The sequence below is a fragment of the Mytilus trossulus genome, chromosome 9, assembly GCF_036588685.1.
Source record: "Mytilus trossulus isolate FHL-02 chromosome 9, PNRI_Mtr1.1.1.hap1, whole genome shotgun sequence".
In the NCBI taxonomy this organism is placed as follows: Eukaryota; Metazoa; Mollusca; class Bivalvia; order Mytilida; family Mytilidae; genus Mytilus; species Mytilus trossulus.
In genome coordinates this window covers 26,941,424-26,966,945 of record NC_086381.1, presented here as the reverse complement: position 1 = coordinate 26,966,945, position 25,522 = coordinate 26,941,424, and the positions used below count along the sequence as shown (strand labels likewise).

At 30.8% G+C, this 25,522-nt stretch overlaps 1 protein-coding gene across 1 annotated transcript; it reads right to left on the bottom strand.

Annotated features, from left to right (window-relative positions):
* Window positions 1-316: 316 nt before the first annotated feature.
* Window positions 317-23,562, bottom strand: LOC134685392 (uncharacterized). Its single transcript, XM_063545113.1, has 6 exons — window positions 23,023-23,562; window positions 20,687-20,815; window positions 18,558-18,708; window positions 14,549-14,767; window positions 2,755-2,941; window positions 317-696 (listed from the first exon to the last, which is right to left on the bottom strand). Exons 1-5 carry the CDS (start codon window positions 23,481-23,483, stop codon window positions 2,756-2,758), a joined length of 1,146 nt encoding a protein of 381 aa, XP_063401183.1. The 5' UTR covers window positions 23,484-23,562; the 3' UTR covers window positions 317-696; window position 2,755.
* Between the last annotated feature and the right edge of the window lie 1,960 nt (window positions 23,563-25,522).

Below are 25,522 nucleotides of genomic sequence, written 5' to 3'. Positions count from 1 at the left end.
TTGGTAAACAGTTAGTTAATTAGTAAACAAGAATGTGTCTATAATACATCTGCACTATCATTTTCTATGTTCAATGGACTGTAAAAATGGGGTAAAATCTCGAATTTGGCATTAAAATTAGAAAGATGTCCCATAATGGACATAAAAATGTTTTGCCATCCATGAGAACAAATTCTGAGAAATATCATGGGATGGACAGAGAGGGGCAGATGTAAAGAGAAGGGATAAAACAGTATACCCTTTTTTTCTTTAGAGGGAAAATACAATTAAATACAAATTTTAAGTATGCCAAGCCTGATGAAGATAAACCATGTAGTTAAATCCTAGAATACAGTTTTAATCTTCAACCTCTGCTTGACTTCGGATCTCCTCCAGGTAAAAATGTCAACAAAATATTGAAACATGAATAATATGTCCCTCAAGCCACACATAAACACAAAGAGATCAACTGTTCCATAACAGTATCCCCTGGTGCAACTTTCTTTAGAGCAGATATTTAATTGAAATTGGTGATTATGAAAGCTGTGTTTTTGAACAGCTAACACATACAATTGATCTCTGCCTTCATCATGTCATATAATTTCCTATACCGGTACTGAAAACATGTCCCATGATTTACTGTACTAAACACATGTTGTCTGTTCAGATATAGATCTTTGCATTCTGTCAGTGCTTCTAACTTTTCTGGGTTCAATTCTAAAAACAAACAAAATAGAAAAATCAAATGTCAAATACATTACTCTATATTCTGATTGTTTTGTAATTGTTCAGCAATGGACAACATGCAATTCTAATTAATGCTTTTCCAGGACATCTGTAGATTTTAAACTAGCCATTACCCTTTAAATAGACAATCACATATCAGTGAACTGACCATTGCACTTCACCAAGACAACAGCACTTCAACATCTTCTTTGCACTTCAGAGTACTACATATTAATCTGATTTAAAAGTCTTCACTTGATGGCAATTAAGGCACTTCCATTTGAAAATGTGCTTGTTCAAGAGTTTAATGACTATCTCCTTAAAGATGCAGTATGCTTTGAAACAATAAACAATAATTTACTGGTTTTGAGGTGAATAGCCACTTTTTTAAAACTTATTACTAATTTGTTACTTTAGGCTAACTGACCTTGACAACAGGTAGGTTTGAGGGTAAAACAAATTAGTTATTGCTGTAGAACCCAGTCGAATATTGTAATTATGCTGCCACAATAGAAGCATCAGATTAACCACACCTCTGTGGTCAACAGTCTGATGGCTGTTGACCAGTTACATCAAATTTGGAAAACTTATAAACTCCTTCATAGCTGCCTCTGTTTCATTATATAGGGATATCTTATGAAGGTAGAATAGTTTTTCATAATCAGCTTTAAAGAAAGGAACAATAACCCAATATATGCATGCAGTATACGTAGCTGAATCAATCTAAAGTCAACTAGATCACTATTGTCAGAATTGAAAATAATCCCTGCAAAAGTAGTATTAGTTTACCCAAGAAACCTATTTAACACATTTGCCCATTTTATATCCAAAATTTAGAACCTTTAATGACTCAACTTGCACTAAAATCCTTTTACAAAAAATCTATTGTCAAACAATTATCATTGTGTATCATATTACAGCAGATATAGGTACTAACTAAGCGGGCATGATTGATTTTGAACTGACACGGTAATGAAAATCTATGTTTTTGTTTTATCAAGATTCAGTGTACATTTCTCAACATCTGAAATTCCTGCTCCAAAATAATTTTCACATCGATTTTTTCCTATTTATAAGACTTTTATATTCTAATAAGAACAACTATTACTTATAAATGCGCAAATAGCTGTAAATGTCAACACCAACTTTCAATTTCAATACAATTGTTGAGACATTTACATGTTTTACCTGAAAGAAAGCTAATACAGGACAAAAGTAATAGATATCAATCATAAATCTATCTGTGATTACTCATTCCTTGAACCTTTTTGGTTAATAAATGAGTATGAACATTTTGTTTTGTGTACGGTGTTCAGCAACTTAACTATGCACTGTACAGAAGGATTTATGTTGTCAGCTAAACACTGTACACAACGCTTCTTTTCGGAATAAAATATAGAAAAAAACAAATGAAAGTAAGATTTCAATGCCAATTATTGATACAACTATACTTATTACACACGTACAGTGACCTTGTATCAGAAAAAGAGTTGCAATGAATATAGAATTATATCGGATGAGACGAGTGCCAACTTCTTTGACAAGTATTTGCAAATGTTTTATGTAATGATCGTTCTTTTTTTGGGAAAATAATGAGACATCTCTTATCATTAACCTACGACCAAATCATTTTTTAAAACAACAATTCTGTTTAGATTGAGGTTCACATTGATATCATGTGAACAAAACGAAGATTTTTGTTACCATGTGATGTCAAAATCTATCACGCCAGCTAGGTTAGTACCTATATCTGGTGTACTGATGATACACGGTGGTTATAGACACGACAGCTACCTTAATAACTAAACAACTTGATTTATTGATGGTTGCCTTAAGTCAAGAAAGATTTATGACAGACATATAGAGTACAAGAACATTATAATGAAATATGAGTATCATACCAATTTAAAAAAAGTATTAGTTTTGATCTTGCAACCAACAGTGCCTACCAACTCCTGCTTCTAGCTGGTAAAAAAAATAGATATTTAAAAACTAAACCTTACAAAATTTAAATGTGTAAAGTTTATAAACCAATAACTTATTCATTACCTCAAACAATCTGCATCACTAATTTCTCTATGCCTAACAAAACAGGGATTAGATCCTTTCTTCCTTCCTTTGTTAACAAGTTACATTCTTTACTGTATCTCACATCTGCCCAAATGTTTTTGGTTTTGTCATTTATAAGAAGATTGTTAAAGTACTTCTTACTGCTTTGTAGTGATACAAATGTTACCTAAACAAAAAACAAAAAGACATGAATTAAGAATCAACTGCTCTAAAAACTTAAACAGCATTATACAGATAATATAAAATAAGGAGATGTGGTGTTGAGAAAACAATCAACCCAAATTCAAATGAAGTGGTTGTTAACAACTATAGGCAACAGTACAGTCTTCAACAATGAGAAAATACTCAGAAAAACCCATATCATATAATCTGCTTTTAATGACCTTACAATAAAACATTGAAATAAATAAATTTATTAAACTAACAGATCAAATTTATAACAAATTAATTTTAATACGAATAACAATTATGACAGGCATGACCCTATGACAACTACTAAACTTCAGGCTTCTGAATTGGAACAATGTGAGTGCTCACATTGATATCTTTCCCAATCCAATTCCAAACAAATCAATGATTTAATGGTCACTAGAGTAAGATGGTCAGCATTTTTCAATGTTTTGTAGAATATTTTTACCTAAACACCACTTTGATTGATGTGTTCTGTAAATACCAAATTTGTGACCCTATTATTATTTTACATCATTAAAATAAATTTATCCTTATCAAACATGCTTTATGTTTTCCACTAGTGCTTACTGCTTAGCTTATATTAATATGATTTTTATTTGTGTTGATTTGCCTGACGCTTAATTAAAATGTGCATGACTGAAGCTTAATTTGTACATGTCAAGAGCTTTTATATTAGCTGCTATTAATTCTCAGTTACATATACATGTTTTCCTGTGCTCATGGTGTAAATATCGTGAAGTGTATTAAATATACACTTGCAAAATCCTGAAAATGTTAACACTACATGGACAATATCTACTGATTTTATTGAAAACCAAACACTTGTTTGTCTGTTTGTACAAAACTAAATATACACATTTTTATTGTCTTCATTAACCCTTAATTTCTTTCGGCCTTTGTCATTTGAATTGAAAGGAAATAAAAACCAACTTTAATCAACAAAAACAGTGTATATTAAATGCATTTAGATTTTGATATGAAAACACATAATATGATGGAGATAATTTTTATTATAATTTAAATTAGATAGATTTATCTCCCTTTGTACACAGTATTTCTGTATTAAAAAATATTTGAACACAAGTGGATAGGTTGCTCTTCACTACAATAGTAATTTGTTTTTAATTTTTATTATATCTTTGATATTTACACTATGATCTCAAATTTTCTTTCTTTTTGTTTCTTTTATTTTTTATGCTTGTTTTTCATTTTGACACAGTATTACTTATTATATGAAAACTATGATGTATTTAGGATACAGCAGGAAATTAATCCAGACAACGTAGAGGAGGTCAGACATTTCAGAGTTACACTATCACTTATTTTTATAAATACTATGGGCGAATTGATCGCATTACACTTAAAAATAAATGAATAAATGAGTGATAATGGTATAAAAATTGTTTCATACAACTGTCAAGGTTTAAATTCAAAGGAGAAGAGGAGAGATGTTTTGGATTATCTAAAAGCAAAAAATTGCCACATATATTGTTTACAAGATACACATTTTTCAGAAAAAGAAGAAATATCAATAAAAAATCTATGGGGAGGAGACTGTATTTTCAATTCTTTTGCAACAAACAAAAGAGGGGTAGCAATATTTTTTACCAAAAACTTTGAATACAAGATACATAGGATAAAAAAAGATGATCAAGGAAATCTGTTAGGCATTGATATTGAAATTGAAGGAAAAAGAATAACTTTGATATGCTTATATGGTCCAAATAAAGATTCACCTGAATTTTATTCTAGAGTAAGTGATATAATAGAAGACTTGAACAACCAATCAGTTATAATAACTGGAGATTATAATTTAGTCCAAAACCAAAATCTTGATACTTATAATTACCAAAATGTAAATAACCCGAAAGCCAAAGAGGAAGTTTTAAATATAATAGAAAATTATGATTTAACAGATCCCTATAGGGAATTGTACCCTGAACAAAAAAAATTTACATGGAGAAAAAATAATCCCATTAAACAAGCAAGATTGGATTTCTTTTTATTATCGCAAAGCCTTAATCAACATGTACATGATATACACATTCTTAACAGTTATAGATCGGATCACTCCCCAATAATGTTACATTTAAAGATGAATTACTTTATAATTGGTAAAGGTCTATGGAAATTTAACAATTCACTTTTACATGACATTGAATATTCAGCTGCTGTTAAAGAGACTATTAATAAAGTAAAAGAACAATATGCATCACTAGTATACAACAGAGAAACATAAGAAAAGATAAATGACTTAGAAATTCAATTTACTATAACCGATCAACTCTTTTTAGAAACTTTATTAACAGAAATTAGAGGAAAATCAATTGCATATGCCTCTTTTAGGAAGAAACAAAAAGATAAAAAAGAAAGAATATTATTAGAAGATATTAAAAAACTAGAAGAACAAATATTGTCAGAAGAAATATTTTTTGAAATTGAAAAAAAGAAAACTGAGCTTAAAGTATTAAGACAAGAAAAGATAAGGGGTTCTTACATCAGATCCAAAATGCAATGGATAGAAGAAGGAGAAAAACCTTCAAACTTTTTTCTAAATTTAGAAACAAAACATTTTATAAATAAAACTATTCCAAAATTAGTCAATGAAAAAGGTGACACTATCAGTGAGCAAGATAAAATATTAAAAGAAGCAAACAATTATTACAAAAGGCTTTATACTAAAACAGAAAGTTTGAATAAGGTCAACCTAAAAAATGAAATCCCTGATACTGATATTAAAAAAATAAATAATACCATCAGAGAATCTTTGGAGGGTGAAATTACTTATGATGAATTAACAACAGCTTTGCGAAAAATGAAAAATGAAAAAAGCCCTGGATCAGATGGTTTCACAAATGAATTTTTCAAGTTTTTTTGGATAGATATAGGAAAATTTGTATTTCGGTCTATAAATAATGGTTACGAAAAGGGGGAATTATCAATAACTCAAAGACAAGGTATTATAACCTGTATACCAAAGGGAGATAAACCTAGACAGTTCATGAAAAATTGGCGACCAATAAGTTTACTAAATACCACATATAAATTAGCATCAAGCTGCATAGCTGAGCGTATAAAATTAGTTCTACCCCAAATTATTAACAGTGATCAGACTGGTTTTATTCCAGGTAGATTTATAGGGGAGAATACTTGTCTTATTTACGATATATTATTTCATACAGAACTAAATGATTTACCAGGACTGCTCCTTCTCATAGATTTTGAAAAAGCTTTTGATTCTGTATCATGGAGTTTCATTGAAGAAGTTTTAGATTTTTTCAATTTCTGCCCCTCTATAAAACAATGGGTGAGAACCTTTTACAAAAATATAAGTTCTGCAGTTTCTCAAAATTGTATTTTATCTGAATTCTTTGAAATTCAAAGGGGTTGTCGACAAGGGGATCCTTTATCTCCTTATATATTTCTTTTATGTGCAGAAATACTTGGAATATTAATTAGAAAAAATAAAGAAATAAAGGGAATTAAAATAGATGACACTGAATATTTGATCTCTCAATATGCTGATGACACGTCAATTATTCTTGACGGTACACCAGAGTCCCTTGACGCATCTCTCCGCTTATTACATAAATATGCTGAAATGTCTGGTCTCCGTATGAACTTAGACAAAACTAAGGTGGTATGGATAGGAAAGAAAAAATATAGTCAAGATACCATGTGTGTAAAGTGGGGATTGGAATGGGGTTCCAGTAGGTTTACACTATTAGGAATAAACTTTTCTGTAAATTTGCAAGAAATGGAATCTTTGAACTATTATCCTAAAATAAAAGAAATTGGAAATATAATCAATATTTGGTCTAGACAAACACTTACTCCAGTGGGAAAGATAACAATTATCAAGACGCTAATTATTTCAAAATTAAATCATCTATTTCTAACATTATCAAGACGCTAATTATTTCAAAATTAAATCATCTATTTCTAACATTACCAACACCATGCAATACTACTCTTAAACAACGTATTCGTACACTATATTCATTTATTTGGGAAAACAAGCCTGACAAGATTAAAAGAAAAATATTATGTCTGGAACATAAATTTGGGGGGCTGAAAATGTTAGATATTGAAGAATATATAAAAGGGTTAAAATTAACGTGGGTCCGACGGTTGCTAAAAAACAATTCAAAACTCAAAAAACTTATAGAAAGCACAGAAAATATTAATATTGAAGATCTAGTATTTCTAGGCCCACCAAACAAATGTAAAAACCCCTTTTGGAAAGATGTTTTTAAAGCATGGACAGAAATGCAAAATAAACTTAAACCAAAAAATGAAGAAGAATTTTTAACAGTTTCACTTTGGAATAATGAAAATATTAAAATAGGTAGCAGATCTGTGTTCTATAAAGACTGGGCTGATAACGGTATTTTGTTAATTAATGATCTGGTAGATAATGAAGGTAAATTAATGTCGTTTGAACAATGGAAAAATATTTATGAAATTAAATCTAACTTTCTAGTTTATAATGGAGTTATATCAGCAATAAAATCATATCAAAATTCACTTAAACATAATATCTCTATAGAAAATATTTATAAAGTTCATGGACCAGTTCTACCAATTAATATTAGAACATTTTTATTGTCAGTTAAAGGATCAAAAGATATGTATAATATTTTCTTAGAAAAAAGTAATACTAGGCCTACTTGTGAAGATAAATGGTCTTTAAGATTAAAAACAAATTTTGATTGGAAAAAGGTGCATACGATGTCTTTCTACACCACAAAAAGCTCTAAACTTCATTGGTTCCAGTACAGAATAGTGCACAGAATCATAGGCACAAATGAATTTTTATTTAAAATTAAGGTAAAACAATCAAGATTAATGTACTTTCTGTAATGAAGCTATTGAAGATATTGAGCACATATTTTGGACATGCCATAAAATATCAGATTTATGGATTGAACTTGGTGATTGGATTTATAACCAAACACAAATATTGATTCCAGTTAATATAGATATTATTTTATTTGGAAATTTAGGTAACAATGGAAATGATAGGATAAAAAACTTAATAATACTCCTGACAAAATTCTATATTTACAGAACTAAACTCTGTGAAAATATTGTAAATTTTACAGGACTTAAAAACTACCTCAAAGAATCTCTGGTACTAGAAAAGAATTTATTTTTTAAAAGAAAACCTTTTCATAAGGCCAATATTTGCTGGGACCCCTGGCTTCCGATTTTAGAAGACTAGTTTATTATAAACCAGATGCTCCGCAGGGCGTAGCTTTATACGACCGCAGAGGTTGAACCCTGAACGGTTGGGGCAAGTATGGACACAACATTCAAGCTGGATTCAGCTCTAAATTTGGATTGTGATTAAATAGTTGACACAGCATAGGTTTCTGACACAGAATGAATGTGTTCTAATGAACTTAAAATTTTTGTTTTCTCTTAGAGCAATTCACTATGCTGTTCAATATTAATCCTCTAAAAAAATGTTTGAAGAAATTTTCTATTTATTTATGAAATTTCAAATGAGAAAAATTGAACCCGTTTTTGAATCACATCCCCCTTTCCCTTATTCCAAAACTAATCTCAATTAAAATATTCTAATGGAGTTTGCAACAATAACTACTCATTTAAATACATCATAAAATATTAAGATGTAAAAAAACTGCTTGTTATCACTGAATGGTAAAGATTATTTAAATTTATCAGTTGGTAGTAAAAAGTGAATTTACATTGTATATTGTATATAACAAAGATTTAAGTTGATTCTGGACAAAGAAAGATAACTCCAATTAAAAAAAAAATTTGCAATAAGATATTTCTTGCTTACTATTTTGGACAAAGAAAGATAACTCTAATTAAAAAAAAATTTGCTATTTCACAATATTGTGAAATTAGATATTTCTTGCCATTGCACAATACTGTGCAATTGAAAAGACTTGCTATTCCACAATACTTAATATAATAATTTTAGATCCTGATTTGGACCAACTTGAAAACTGGGCCCATAATCAAAAATCTAAGTACATGTTTAGATTCAGCATATCAAAGAGGCCCTAGAATTTAATTTTTGATAAAATCAAACTTAGTTTAATTTTGGACTCTTTGGACCTTAATGTAGGCCAATTTAAAAACAGGACCAAAAATGAAGAATCTACATACACAGTTAGATTTGGCATATCTGTGACACAACACATGGTTATTTGGAATAGTAGTTTATTCAAGCCCGTCTGGACCAGTGTCCATAACGGACGGTCTCCACTATACAGTAAAATACACAAGTATATATACAGAATATAAACAGTGTCAAGGTTTCTATTAATTTGACCATCATAGTCTTAAATTAAAAGATACAGGGATGAATATCTATTAAGTTGACTCTAATTGACATGTTTTGGCCAACCTGGAAATTAATGATCAAAGAATACACACATGTCCAGTGTTTTAACTAATTGTTATTGCTACCTGTCTCCACATGGTATGCAATACACGTATGTCCAGTGTTTAACTAATTGTTACATGTCACCTCATGATCTGCATGTAAATATTTCATATGCAGTAGCGGTCAATTGAACAACCTTTTACAAGGTCATGATTTTCTTAATAGATATTCCCCCGTATTTATATTATTCAATTTAATAAACATTTTAAGAATATATAATCATCAATATAAATATAAATATATTTTATATATATTTATATATATATTTTTCGCCTATCATATTGTCACATTCCTCCCTTTCTTAAGAAATATAATTTATATTTTAGTTAAAATCGGTGACAATATGAATGCTTGCAAATTTCCCTAAAAACAACAAAAATATTCATAAATAAAATCATTTCAAAAGTTCAACAACATCTAAATGTTCAGCAATGTATAGTTCATACAATTCTTGTGTGAATAACTAAGTTCGTAACATCAACTATTGGAACTTCTTATTCCTAGAAAAAAAGGCGCAACCATCAACTGCGGACCGTCTTCATAACCCCGACTCCAGTGAACTGCTCCTCTGATCGTCGTTGTCAACTCCAACAATCCATTTGTTTATCTGCGACACCAATTCCCGTCATTTAGAAGTTCTGCAATCATTCCAACTTCATGTGATCCACCATCCGTACTTCATGTGATCCACCATCCGTCCTTCATGTGATCCACCATCCGTACTTCTTGTGATCCACCATCCGTACTTCATGTGATCCACCATCCGTCCTTCATGTGATCCATCATTCGTACTTCATGTGATCCACCATCCGTCCTTCATGTGATCCACCATCCGTACTTCATGTGATCCACCATCCGTCCTTCATGTGATCCACCATCCGTTGTTGATTTACTCCTAACTGACCTAGCTTACCTACTCTGTTAATTCAGAGTCCCTGACTAGGTTGCTCAGTTATCACCGGCTGAAACATTTCAGGCAAATCTACCTGTGATGCTGTAGAACAATTCCCTCTACCAATATAGTTATGTGATCGTATAGTTTTATGTACATCTAAACGTCTGCGTTGTGTCCAATGATCAAAGCCAATATCCAATACTGGATAATGGTTATTAGTGGCTGGTTCTTAGTAATGGTGCAGAAGCTATTTTAACATCTCTGTAGGCAGTACCATCGCCCTCAACATCAGTTGACACCATTCAATTGCCACCAAGGTATCGTGGGACTATTTGAATCTCTCTATTACTAAATTCTCTTGGCTAAACACCTATTATTACACTTAAGAATATTTTAATAACAAATACCTATAAATATAGCAACAAAAATAAATTAATGCATTTACTAAATTTGATAGTTCAAAGTCATTCTCAAGTTCTAACTGCTTTTTATCTATTTGAAATAAGAACCAACAATAAATTTAAACTCAAATACAAAAACAATAAAACTAATAAAATAAACTTTTATCTAGTATTAAGAATGAAAAAATATTTACAATGTGGTTTAACATTCAACCAACACTTTCCTTCCTTTTTCATAAACAAAGCTGTGATTCAGAGATTACTGATATTTATAGGATTTCTTAACAATCAACAATTTTTCAGCGAGCCATCTGAAGCGAGAATTAGAATGATTAATCAAAACAAAATTATTTTATATACACATATATTTATTTAAAAACAATCATCACGAAGCCTACAACTACGATATGTTAGTCGTTCATTTTATTAAAATAACTAGAAATGTTTGAGAGAAAGTTAAACATTAATTGATTTTTCTTTCAAACTTTTGAATTTTCGTTTATTTTTATTTCGTATTTTGATTTTATCAACAGGCATGTCTTGGCTACTTTCTAAATTATGTCTATCAGAACTATTATCATTTGTCATATCCCTTAAACTGGAATTTATAAATGACCTTATGTTCCTTTATGTTTTCTCATTTTTTCTTGGTTTGCTAATTTTCTTTTAATTTAACCAGCATCACATTAAAATATTTGCGGAAGATGTATCGCGTCATTGTTTATAACGATTAATCATATGATACTTATTTCCATATTTTAAATCCTAAATTGTTTTCTTATGAAAACATTTTCATTTTTAACCCTCGCTATAGATTTATGTTCCCTATAAATAATCCTATATTTCATCTATCGCTAAAAACTGTCAATACGTTTAAAACTTATTGAAACCTACATTTCCCTAAGAGTGGACTTACCACTTATATCAATTTTAATCATTTAGGCGCTATTTTCTGAAGATAGGTCCGACATTCTTTAAAAATACCACAATAACTGTGCGAAAATAAAGGTTTTGGATTCTAAATACCATAGAATATTTTGTTTCTCTAAACAAATGTGCTTACGCACTTACCAAACTGCGTCAACCATATTTGAACAACCATATGATTATAACATCGCAGAAATACCCTTAAATCCGTCGCCAAAAGTGTTCTTATGAAACTTTCTTATACCAATGTATATAGGCGCGTATATTTTAGAATTACTGATTGTCTCTTCAGAAAACAGATCAAAATATGATTCAAAAATTAAATTATTATATTCAAAATCAAGATATATTTAAAAATGTTTTGATATTATCATTATTCATGCATTTAAATACTTTAAAATATAACCAACATCTTTAAAATATTTTTACTTATTGTTATTTAATTCTTAAATATTAATATTCAAGTGTTGTTTTTTTCTTATTTAAATATCTAGTCTGTCTTTTAAATAACAGCATATAAAAACTTCTCATTATATCATTACAACATGTACGCAAAACTTATATATTGACTATCAAATACCTACAAAGTTGCCAGTCTTTTATATTGACTAAAACAATCAAATACCTATCATAAATACCTTCACCCTTATCATAATGATTACAAAAAAAATAAACCTTCACCATTGACTTATAAGAAAAATAAAAAATATCTACATTTTCGCTTAAAAAAAAACATTATCTAATAAACATTTTTAATGAGTTAATCAGCATCTTGATCATGAACAATTGTGCTCACATCTGATACACCTATTCCTAATTTGTCCGATTTTGAACCATCAAAGCTTTCAATCGAATTAATGCCTTTTTTAAATACCTTTTGAGTGAAACTTTGAACTTGTGTTTCTAGATTTTGAAAAACAGACCCTGCATTAAATTCTTGTCTAGCCATTTTGAGAAATTAAGTAAAGAGTATCAAATTAAAAGTCACTTTACCTTAATATCCTTTGGTCACGGTTAACCAAAAATAACCACATGTGACACAACACATGGTTATTTGGAATAGTAGTTTATTCAAGCCCGTCTGGACCAGTGTCCATAACGGACGGTCTCCTCTATACAGTAAAATACACAAGTATATATACAGAATATAAACAGTGTCAAGGTTTCTATTAATTTGACCATCATAGTCTTAAATTAAAAGATACAGGGATGAATATCTATTAAGTTGACTCTAATTGACATGTTTTGGCCAACCTGGAAATTAATGATCAAAGAATACACACATGTCCAGTGTTTTAACTAATTGTTATTGCTACCTGTCTCCACATGGTATGCAATACACGTATGTCCAGTGTTTAACTAATTGTTACATGTCACCTCATGATCTGCATGTAAATATTTCATATGCAGTAGCGGTCAATTGAACAACCTTTTACAAGGTCATGATTTTCTTAATAGATATTCCCCCGTATTTATATTATTCAATTTAATAAACATTTTAAGAATATATAATCATCAATATAAATATAAATATATTTTATATATATTTATATATATATTTTTCGCCTATCATATTGTCACATATCAAAGAACCCCAATTATTCAATTTTGATGAAATCAAACAAAGTTAAATTTTGGACCCTTTGGGCCCCTTTTTCCTAAACTGTTGGGACCAAAACTCCCAAAATCAATACCAACTTTCCTTTTATGGTCATTAACCTTGTGTTTAATTTCATAGATTTCTATCTACTTAAACTAATGTTATGGTGCCAAAACCAAGAAAAATGCTTATTTGGGTCCCTTTTTAGCCCCTAATTCCTAAACTGTTGGGACCTTAACTCCCAAAATCAATACCAATCTTCCTTTTGTGGTCATAAACATTATGTTTAAATTTCATTGATTTTTATTTACTTAAACTAAAGTTATTGTGCAAAAACCCAGAATAATGCTTATTTGGGCCCTTTTTTGGCCCCTAATTCCTAAACTGTTGAAACCAAAACTCTCAAAATCAATTCAAACCTTTCTTTTGTGGTCATCAACCTTGTGTAAAAATTTCATAGATTTCTATTAACTTAAACTAAAGTTATAGTGCGAAAACCAAGAAAATGCTTATTTGGGCCCTTTTTGACCCCTAATTCCTAAAATGTTGGGACCATAACTCCCAAAATCAATACCAACCTTCCTTTTATGGTCATAAACCTTGTGTTAAAATTTCATAGATTTCTATTCACTTTTACTAAAGTTAGAGTGCGAAAACTAAAAGTATTCGGACGATGACGATGACGACGACGACGACGACGCCAACGTGATAGCAATATACGACGAAATTTTTTTCAAAATTTGCGGTTGTATAAGTTAACAAGGCCGGAATAAGGTACCGGTATTTGATGTATCCACTAACAATTGTAAAAATATCAATAAAGTATGATTACTTCAAAAAAAAAAAAAAAAAAAAAATTAAAATAAATTTTTTAAAGCATAATCTATGGTATGGAATAAGAGACTGGATAACTTCAAGACACATTTGATTGTATGTGCTTTCTATATACAATTCTTCACCTATTTTATATAAGTTTTCAATCCAAATATTTCAGAAAATAAAAATGATCAGTGGATTATTTTTTCAATTTTCCATTCAGTTCAATAAGCCAAAATTGTATGCAAAACTCTACAACAATGTGTGACATCGGCAATTTATTGTAACTTGACAAGAACTGTTTTATTGTTGTGTTTTGGCTTACTGTATTTGATGGGTTTTTGCTTATTATTGACCTGTAATTTTTTATATCTTTGTCCTTTGGTCTAGACTATTGGTAGTTTGCTCATTGGGAATCATACCACACCTGCTTATTTATGTACATGATGTAACGTATGTGTAACTAATTTAGATTTATGACAATTTTCATAAATAGAATAATAATGATCAGAACAAACCTTAGTTCCCTGGACAATAAATCCAAATATTCCATTGTAGTCAAAGACAGATGCTTCAGACTGAGTTACAGCTAACATATCTCTAATATGTTGTCCTTCCAATCTTTTATGTACATGTTCAGCAAAACTGTTTATTAGTCTGCTGTCTAGTCTTATTTTCTTGGCTTCTGGTGATGAATCAGAATCCTGGTCTGGTGAATGACTGTACTCCTTTCTTACCTAAAAGCATATTGAAACATGCCACATATAATTAAATCTAAGGTGGCTATATACATGATATAGACAGCTATGGCAAAATTCATAGATATATACCTGATGTAAACTTATTTACATTTTTGGTATTTAGCTAAATTTGGTCTTAAAATGACCTTAGATCTGCTGCAAATAACTTTCTGACGTCAAGCAACAATCACTTTTCAATTGTGACATCATGTTGTTTGAACTGTGATCTCAAAGTTTACAGGAACATATGTGATTTTACAAGATCATGGTAATGGTGGACAAAGGAATAATGTCAGTAAGAATATATTTGTCTCCGATTATTAAGTTCAATGTTACAAGACAAAAAATGTTTTAAGTTGACGTAAAGATGTGTGAGAATGTTAAGTAGAACTGTTTTTAATTCTAAGACGTTAATTTTTAAATCCCAAAAAGGTCAAGATATAAGATTGTGGTGAAATTTGACAAAATTGACTGAATTTCAACCAAATTTAGGACCAGGAAACATAGAGCGCAGACGTTGACAAACTAAACTTTCAAATAAGACATGTGAAATGTCTTCAAAACATTATTTTAAAAGATCTTTGTTGTGGACGTATGCACTCTATGTTTCCTGTCCAATAATCTATGAAATTTACCCATACATTTTCATTGATTTTTTCTTGGAAAAACAATTTGAGTACAATTTGTGATGTCATAATAATAGTCTTTTATTCAGAAGCAATACAGCTTATAGAATTTACATATACAAACATAATACAGTGATATGCAGTGAAGTTTAGCACTTGATAGTTCATTGATAACATTCTGGCGTATCATAAACAAACAACTTGTAACGTCTCATTTCATTGGCCGAAAGATTTAAATACAACAGCAATGTAGTCAGTTTGCACGTGAATTGACACAGGTGACCGACAATGGAATTTACTATATGTTTAATACTACGAACGTAAAAACAATGATTTGTATAGTTTACAAACCTTTGGCCAAAAGATTTATATAAATGTTTTGTTAACTTCAAATAGTGGGGTCAAAATAGTATACTGATATTCTAAGTTCTTTATGCATGCAGCAACTCAATTATCTTGTACCCGGCATGATGAGAAATATAAGGATAAAATAAAATACATATGCCGCTTTTATACGGATGAATAAATGAACCACTTTTAATTTCTTTCATACCTACGATAGGTTATAATCCTCACAATGTCGTAGTCACTTATAAAGTATTTCATAATACTGATCCCGCTTTACAATAATTAATGATGGGTTGCACTGACATTCCTCTTTTATTATTTTCATGCTAAATACACACACAGTAGCTACCATAAAAGGAGGAAGTTGTCCCCCAAAGATAGAAACAAAATAACTCTAATCGTATCATTTGTGCACCTGAATAAATTCAGTGAAGATTATTTCTTTCGCATGTTTGGAACTAAATAAATATTAATTCTTGTGAAAATGTCGTCGTCTATAAGGAACAACTCCCGTTTGAATTGTTTTACATTGTTATTTCGGGGCCTTTTATAGCTGACTATGCGGTATTGGCTTTGTTCATTATTGAAAGCCGTACAGTGACCTATAGTTGTTAATTTCTGTGTCATTGTGGTCACTTATGGAGAGTTATCTCATTGGCAATCATACCACATCTTCTTTTTTTACATATATTAAATGTACTGTTTTCGGTTATGAATGGGTGAAGATTTATTTTTTAAATTTATACTGTAAGAATAGAGTTGCATAACATTGTTGAACAATCCGCTAAAGTATATGTAGTATGTATCCGTATTTAAAATAAAATACAAAACGAAACATGTATGATAAACTGATAAAAAAAATATCAAGAAATTAAGGATGACTAAATGTATGTACAAGATGAAACTCACCTTTTTATAAATAGATATAGGAAGATGTGGTGTGAGTGCCAATAAGACAACTCTCCATCCAAATAACAATTTAAAAAGTAAACCATTATAGGTTAAAGTACGGCCTTCAACACGGAGCCTTGGCTCACATCGAACAACAAGCTATAAAGGGCCCCAAAATTACTAGTGTAAAACCATTCAAACGGGAAAACCAACGGTCTAATCTATATAAACAAAACGAGAAACGAGAAACACGTATATATTACATAAACAAACGACAACTACTGTACATCAGATTGAATACAGACATTGTTTGTTTCTATTTACATAGATATAGGAAAATGTGGTGTGAGTGCCAATAAGACAATTCTCCATCCAAATAACAATTAATAAAAGTAAACCATTATAGGTCAATGTACGGCCTTCAATACGGAGCCTCGGCTCACACTGAACAACAAGCTATAAAGGGCCCCAAAATTACTAGCGTAAAACCATTCAAACGGGAAAACCAACGGTTTAATATCTGCAATATATAATTTACGTTCGTTTTTCAACCGAGAATAGTAAAACCTCATGAATTATATAGTTTGTATAAACATCATTTAATTATCCGCTGTGCCATGATTGGCCATCTCCATTTTTTCATAACAAAGCGTGTTACATGTTATGAATTTACTTACAATTTCGGGATTTGATTTTTTTCTTCAAGTTAATGGAATCAGAAAAAAAATCACTATTCTATGAAGAATACCTAAAACTTGGCAAATAATATGAAAAGTGTTTGTAGTAAAGTATACAGTTTCATTTTCAAGTACAACGTTAATTAATAGAGTCCATTGAGTAAAAGACAAGGCAGGATAAGCAACTTGGGTGTGTCAATGAAAAAAAAAAGTGAATTGAGTTGTTTTTTTATCCTACATCAAACTTTTGATTAAGAGGAGATATTTAAATTTAATATTTTAACTGTTAAGATTTTAAAGTCAGTTTAAACTTTACTACCAATTAATTGCAGAAAATTATAAAACAAATGAATTTCACATGCACTGCACATTTATAAAGCTAGAATTGTGATTAGAATCATGTATGTGAATACGACGATAGAAGCTTTAGACGACCTTGACCAGCTACGTGAATATTAATCAGTCCATTCAACGTTAAAGTACGTGTGTTCTATTTTTGAAGGTGTGAGGTCGAAGGTTTGAATTGACCAATGAAAACGATAGTTCCTTAGAGAGTTAATCTAATAAAGTTTGTTTGTCTGATTATGTCGCACGACCCTTCGCGAAGCTTGGCCGCAGTTGGGTATAGCATCAGTGAATAATTACATACATGTTTTATAATTACAAAGAGTTTGTATCAATGGTGGAGAATGACAACAAATAATATAAATAATGAAATATAAGTATAATATTATGAATAACGAATCGTATCAGCTAAATAAAGGTATTTACCTAGATTGTTAAGCTCTTTAATGTTATGAACAGACAATAATTGTACGAGTTTGTAACTAGATGTTTTTTTCCAATAAAATGGTTTTATATATGTTTTCCTTATATCATGTATATCAGAATATCTAAAGGCAGGAACATACACTTTCAACACAATGGTGTATTTCCTATCTAGTTGCTGTATTTGTATATTATACTTTTAGTTTAAAGAGAAATTTGTCTGCGTCTCCTTATATATTCAATGTATTGTTCTGTATTGAAACCACTGCAGTTTTGTATTCTTGGTATAAAAATAAAAGGGCAATACAAAAAAACAGGAATATATTCACAACAGTTACTGTAGTTTGCATTTAGAAATATTTAAAATTGAAAGGAGTTAACAGATATTCATGCAGAATCAATTTAACACCTTGATTTTGTATGAGATTAGAACCTTTATTATTATATAATTTATATAATTATGTTGATATACCTCACCTCAACAACAGCAATGACTTTTGACACAAGTTTTGGTGTAATTGAAACCGTCCCAGCTGTGTAGCTACTCATTACTGCATCAGGTATTGATGTGGCAGTAAATTCTCTATGATGTAAAATATACCTGCAGCCTGGAGTGTTTGTTGTGTCACTAAAAAATACAAGGTGGTAAATGACCAATGTATTATCCATACATGTATATACTATATGCATAACTCATTGTAGCAGCACCTGCTGTGAATTCGTTATCATCTTACCTCCTATACATTTTTAGGAATATATATATATTATATAATATATATGTCAGTTGGGTTCCATATTAGGTTAGTGGGTGGGGATTATTTCAATAAACAGTTAGTAGTGGTGTTATGTCCCTTTATAAGAACAACACAGTGTCAATAAAAATTCTTAACGGTTTATCAACAGACAATACAAATTGATGATCATGATGATTCCAAGGAAAACACAAATTTTAATATTCAATGAATTACATATTTCCCAACAGAATATACACATGTATGCATGTATCCAGACTTTGACAAATAACACAGAATTAGATATCCATGAAAATGCAAGTTTTCCTCAATACGCGAAAATTGTTACCAACCAAAATAAATTAATCCACAGTAATTCATATTGATCAATAAAATGAGGCCTAAGATACATGTACAATACTAACTATTGATGGTGGAAATGGTAAAATATACAGTGTAGGAAGCTGTGTTTTAGGTAAATCAATTAAAAAATCTCTCAGTAGTCAGCTAGTTCATCCAATGAACTTCCATGTTATAATCAGATTGACCAGCAAAGTATATGTAGAATCTTTTTTAATTTTAATTTTTTTTATAAATGACATCCATTGAGATCATGTAAAATAAATTCATATTCCTTAATCACATGACCGATGACAGAAAACTCTGAACTTTTTCATATATATCTTTCACTCTTCTAAAAGTTAAACCTTGAAATTTTACATGCCCTGGAAAAAGTTTTAACATCTTACATGTACTTGTGAATGGTATAAATATAACAACAAGAGTGCACACACTGAAATGTCTCGCCTTCTTTACTAATCATTGATATTATGTCCATAGTCCTAAGTATAAAGCTTTATTACAACTGTCACATAAACTTAACATTAACCAAGATAGCTAAAAATAAGACCAATGAACCATGAAAATGAGGTCAAGTTCAGATGAACCATGCCAGGCACAAATGTACAGCTAACAATGCTTCCATACCACAAATATAGTTGACCTATTACTTATAGTTTAAGAAAAATAGACCAAAACACAAAAACTTAACACTGTGCAATAAACTGTGAAATTGAGGACATGGTCAAACAAAATCTGCGGGACTGACAAATAGATCATAATATATTTCCATACACCAAATATAGTTGACCTTTGGCATATAATATTAGATAAAAAAAACAAAACTTAAAAACTTAACTTGGACCACTGAACCATGAAAATGAGGTCAAGGTCAGACATGTAAACCTTACAGTCATTCCATGCAATACATATTGTAGACCTATTGCATAAAGTATGAGAAAAACAGACCAAAACACAAAAACTTAACTATAGCCACTGACAATGACTGAACCATGAAAATGAGGTCAAGGTCAGATGACACATGCCAGTTGGACATGTACACCTTACAGTCCTTCCATACACCAAATATACTAGCCCTATTGCATATAGTATCTGAGATATGGACTTGACCACCAAAACTTAACCTTGTTCACTGATCAATGAAATGAGGTCGAGGTCAAGTGAAAACTGTCTGACGGGCATGCAGACCTTGCAAGGTACGCACATACCAAATATAGTTATCCTACTTCTTATAATAAGAGAGAATTCAACATTACAAAAATTCTGAACTTTTTTTTCAAGTGGTCACTGAACCATGAAAATGAGGTCAAGGACATTGGACATGTGACTGACGGAAACTTCGTAACATGAGGCATCTATATACAAAGTATGAAGCCTCCAGGTCTTTCATCTTCTAAAATATAAACCTTTTAAGAAGTTAGCTATCGCCGTAGCCGCCGCCACATCACTATCCCTATGTCGAGCTTTCTGCAACAAAAGTTGCAGGCTCCACAAAAATGAATCCATTGTACTTACAAAATTTTGAGATCAAATATCCTTACAAATGCCATGAACAGATCCTTAAACATTGTCTCTGATGGATTCCCTAAATTGTCCATAACAAACAGCAGCTGATCCGAAAAAACTTTCAGTTTTGCAAATATTCTGTAAAGAATTGAAATGACAGTAATTACTAGTGTATCTATATTTAAATAGTTTGAATACAATCAAATATACATTTTCCTGTTATCATTATTATATGCATTAGAATAATCATTTGTTTTGAAAGAAAAAAAATGTTTTTGGTGAAATGTATAATATAATATAATAATATAATATAAATAGTGTAAAAATATGCAAGTGTTCGGTAAACAGGAAGATGTCGAGTGATGAATCTGAAAACGCATCACACGGTATAGCTGACTTATACATGTTATATAAATCCTGAAACCAAATTTCAGAAATCCTTGTATTGTAGTTCCTGAGAAAAATGTGACAAAAATTGTCAAGAAATTGTACACATTAAATAAAACTAAATCATAATTATGTCATGTATGTTATAACAAGAATTTGTATAATTAGTCTACTATACAAATCCTTGGTTATAACTATGAAAACTATTTTTCGTAATTGTTAATTTTTATGTATAAACACAATGGACATGATAGAATTACAACTTAAATTATGGACGATATGACCAATGGATAATGAAGCAGTATGGCTGACATATCCTATGGACAATGTGGAAGTAAAGTTTCATAAATTTTCGATTGAGGAATACTTAAGTTGGATAACAGAAACGAAAAATTCAGCAATTTTTCCATTGGTAAAGGGGCATAACTCTAGAAAGGCTCCAAAATTCACACTTGACATCTGTTTTATATGTGGCATATATATGCAGTAACGTAGCTAGGTAATTTTTACGTGTATGCCTGAACCTTGGTGAGGGGCATGAAGGCCCAAACGGATTCAGACCAAAGAACCCGTTGGTAGTAGATTAGCGTGGCTGACGCCTTGGGAGGTTTAAGAGTTATCGAAAATGACCCATACCATTCCTGTCATTGAAAACTCATCAATAACAACATTCTTTAGATTCAAAATTGTTTCTTTTTTATGTTTTATCTATTCATTGTGTACCTTTGATAATTACTACATGTATTATTTAGAATTTAATGACGGTCATCCGCTTTGGAGTAAACGTTCATACCAGTTACTTTCAAATATGATTAAAGCCTTAGGAACTCTGGGGTAAAGCACTCAATCAACAAAAACACATTTTCGTGTGTAAATTTCACAAATGAGTTGTTCAGGTGAAATCTTAAAATTTGTAAAGGTTCTTTATGGAACCCTGGTTCTCGCCTGGTATTTCTCCTCGCAAAAAGTATATTCATTTATCAGTGCATTACAGGATTTAAACAAATCAAATATTATCATTAGATTTTTTTTCTTGGTCTGAAATATTAATTTCTGCACAAGTTTCATGACAAACTGGAGAGTCATAAATTGATCAAGTAAATTAACTCATCATAGATACATGTACCAGCTTTGAAATTTTGTTCTTGCGCCAGACGCTCATATCATGCATATCATCTACTTGAAACATTGACAAAGGACATATCAATGTCGCTCAGATCAAACGTGACAAAAATTCCAAATCATCTGATCAAAAATGCATAAAGATAAGTCCTTCTGTCAGTATAACACTGACAAATGAACGAAAAAAAGTTGGCTTCAGAAATTAACCATGAAAAAAAACTTCAAGAAAGTTTCATTAAATTCAACGATTGTTTAACTAGTTAATTGGCATGTAACACATTTTAACCTCAGACTGTGAATGCAAAAAGAAATTCCTTTTATCCATAAAATACGGGAAAACTCATCATTATTATACTTTGGATACTCTTTTAACCATCAACAGTTGTGGTCCAGCTACCATAAACTTTTACGAAGGTTTGATAATTAAAGTTATTGATATCGTAAGACTTTAACAAAATACTGAACCTACATGTACATAGTTATAATATTTGAACCGTCGACGAAATTTAGGATCTAAATGTCTCCCATTCACGACAGAAATGTCAATGGCTCTGCAAAAAATGAAAACCACATATCGAATCTTAGGACATAATGAATTGCTCAAAAAAGAAAAGGAAAGTAAGTATAGAATTCATGGTCTATTTATACATGTTATAATTTGATAGAAAATGAACAAATATATCATAATGATAGAAATTTTCGTCTCTTTTGTCACAATTACAAGCCATCGAAGGAAGAACTAGAAGGTTGATGTACTTTTATTTAATTCTTTTAATTTAATTCAGATGAATTTTTTTGTTTTGCCAAATTCCAAGTGTACTACAATATTAACTTACTTCTGACAGGTACTCCTCAGTAATGCCAATTGTTCTCCATTGTCTGTCTCTTGTTTTTGCTCTTTTGGTTCTACAAAGTCATGATACAAAGAAGATGTTTCAAATGGTTTGTCTAATACATTGTTCATTTTTATGGCACCTGAAACCTCAATATTATTAATAAATTCGTTATCTATCACCATGTCTTTCCATGTGTTTAATGCAAACTGGAAACATTCGTGCTTTGTTTTATATTCCTGATCCGGAGATTCAAAATGGTTTTTCATATATTCGATAAGTTTAATATTCTGCCCCATTAATTCGAGATATCCGATAATGAAAACAGAACGTGGATCGTCATTATATTTTCGTGTAACGCTGAGTTTGTTACACACTTCATCTGATGACCAAGCCCTTGTTGTTTCAGGTATATTTTCAGGATTTTCGCTTGAGGATCTCCCTCGCAGAAGATTGGATGACATTTAATATAGTTTCGTTTTTCTCTTGACTGTACTTGACCGAGTGTTGAAATAATTCTGTGCCTGAGCGCTGTCAGGGAAATCCAAGTATAAGGGAAAGAAATCAATGTATGTAGATTTTATAAATTTTGTTCTGTATAGGCATCCTTTTGTGGAGCACCATCATGAGAAATAAGAAGGAAAAAGGCTAGATTAACTATGCTGTATAAAATAAATTGGGGGTTAGTTGAAGTTCCTAAGGACAACTTAACAATATCTGATAGACGCACTAGGGGGAAACATAAATTTAGGCAAATATCAACAAATAAAGATTTCCATAAATTTTCATTTTATCCTCGCACTATTTCGGACTGGAATTCACTACCTGAAGCAATAGGTATGTCTGACACCCTGGAATCCTTAAAAAGTGGCATATCCACTCTAACATTTGAAGGATCCACAGCAACTTATTAAACTTTAAAGCCACTGTACATAATGTATATATGTTATTGATAACGATTTTTCTTTGTCAAATTATTTTTAAGTTAAGTCCATATGTACATAGCACACAAGTTCCGGGAAGTTTTACACTCCTACCTAGTCTACTCCAGTATTCGGAAGAAGAAAGAAGATGAGATATGATGAATCAGTGGACATAATGACATTTATCACACCGTTAAACACATACTATATTAGTTGGAAAATTGTTATGCATACATAATAAAAGACATCGCTGGTGTTTTAGCTACATAGTTTCTTTTCAACTCTATAATTCTAAAAGAGAGGAATTTGTATATATATATATGAATCATATATTGTCCCTAGTACACGGATGACCCATCCACATTATCATTTTATATGTTCAGTGGACCGTGTAAATGGGATGCATTACAATTAGAAAGATCATATCATAAGAAACATGTATGTTAAGTTTCAAGTTGATTGGAGTTCAACTTCATCAAAAACTAACCTTTAACCTGAAGCGGGACGGACAAACGAATGGTACGACGTACGAACGAACGGACGGACGAACGGACGCAGATCAGAAATTTCAAAACGTAATGCCAAAAAATCGGACATTAAAATGAAATACCGAAAAAGTTCATATGTAGGCTGTTTAAAAAAAAATGACAAACGGACAACATCCAGTATTGAAGTAAAACAGCTACCGTTAAATCATGACAAACTCTAACTAGTCTATAAATGAATGTCCAGAATACTGCGGCAAAAATACAGTTCATGTTTAAGCCAATATATATATTTGTAATTAAATATTTAATTATAATCCTTTATATGTTATTCGCTTCAACCATGCATTAACGCACATATATTCGTCAACCACTCATTCATCCATGCATATAAGGTTGCTTTACGTTATACTCTTTAACTGGACAGTTGTTGTGAGGATGCTCTTTTCAAGGTCAGTGCTATTGACATATCCGATCAACGATCAGTGTGCGACCTTGTCATTTGTTATTTGGATATTGATGGGAAAGCATCGGAAAGTGAATACCAGTAAATAAAAAGAAAGCTTTAACAACAGTTAAAACGTTATCAAAGGTACCAGGATTATAATTTAGTACGCCAGACGCGCGTTTCGTCTTCATGAGACTCATCAGTGCATGACGCGCATATTAAAATAGTTAAAAAGCCAAACAATTACAAAGTTAAAGAGTTGAAGTATGTTTACCAATAAGTTCAAGTTGGAAGCTTGTGGTTTGATGTAAGCAGTTAGAAGCCTTTACAGACTACCGGGTTGTTCTGAAAATGTAATATCGCACGGGAATGGTCACAATCTCTCGAACAGGTACAGTAGGGTGTGATTGTCTAGTGACTTCAGTGTTTCGAAAGCAAGGTTTCTCGGAGATTGAATGTTTAACTCGTGAATTCCGAATTTAGTATTTAGAGTTTGGATGTGTATCTTAGTTTGAGTCTCGGTTCTTTGTTCCAGGACGATTATTATAAAGTGTGATAAAATTTTGATCAACATCAAGGTATAAAAAATAAAATTAAAATAATAATAACATTTTACATCCTATCGATAGTAAATACTGTTTTGCTGT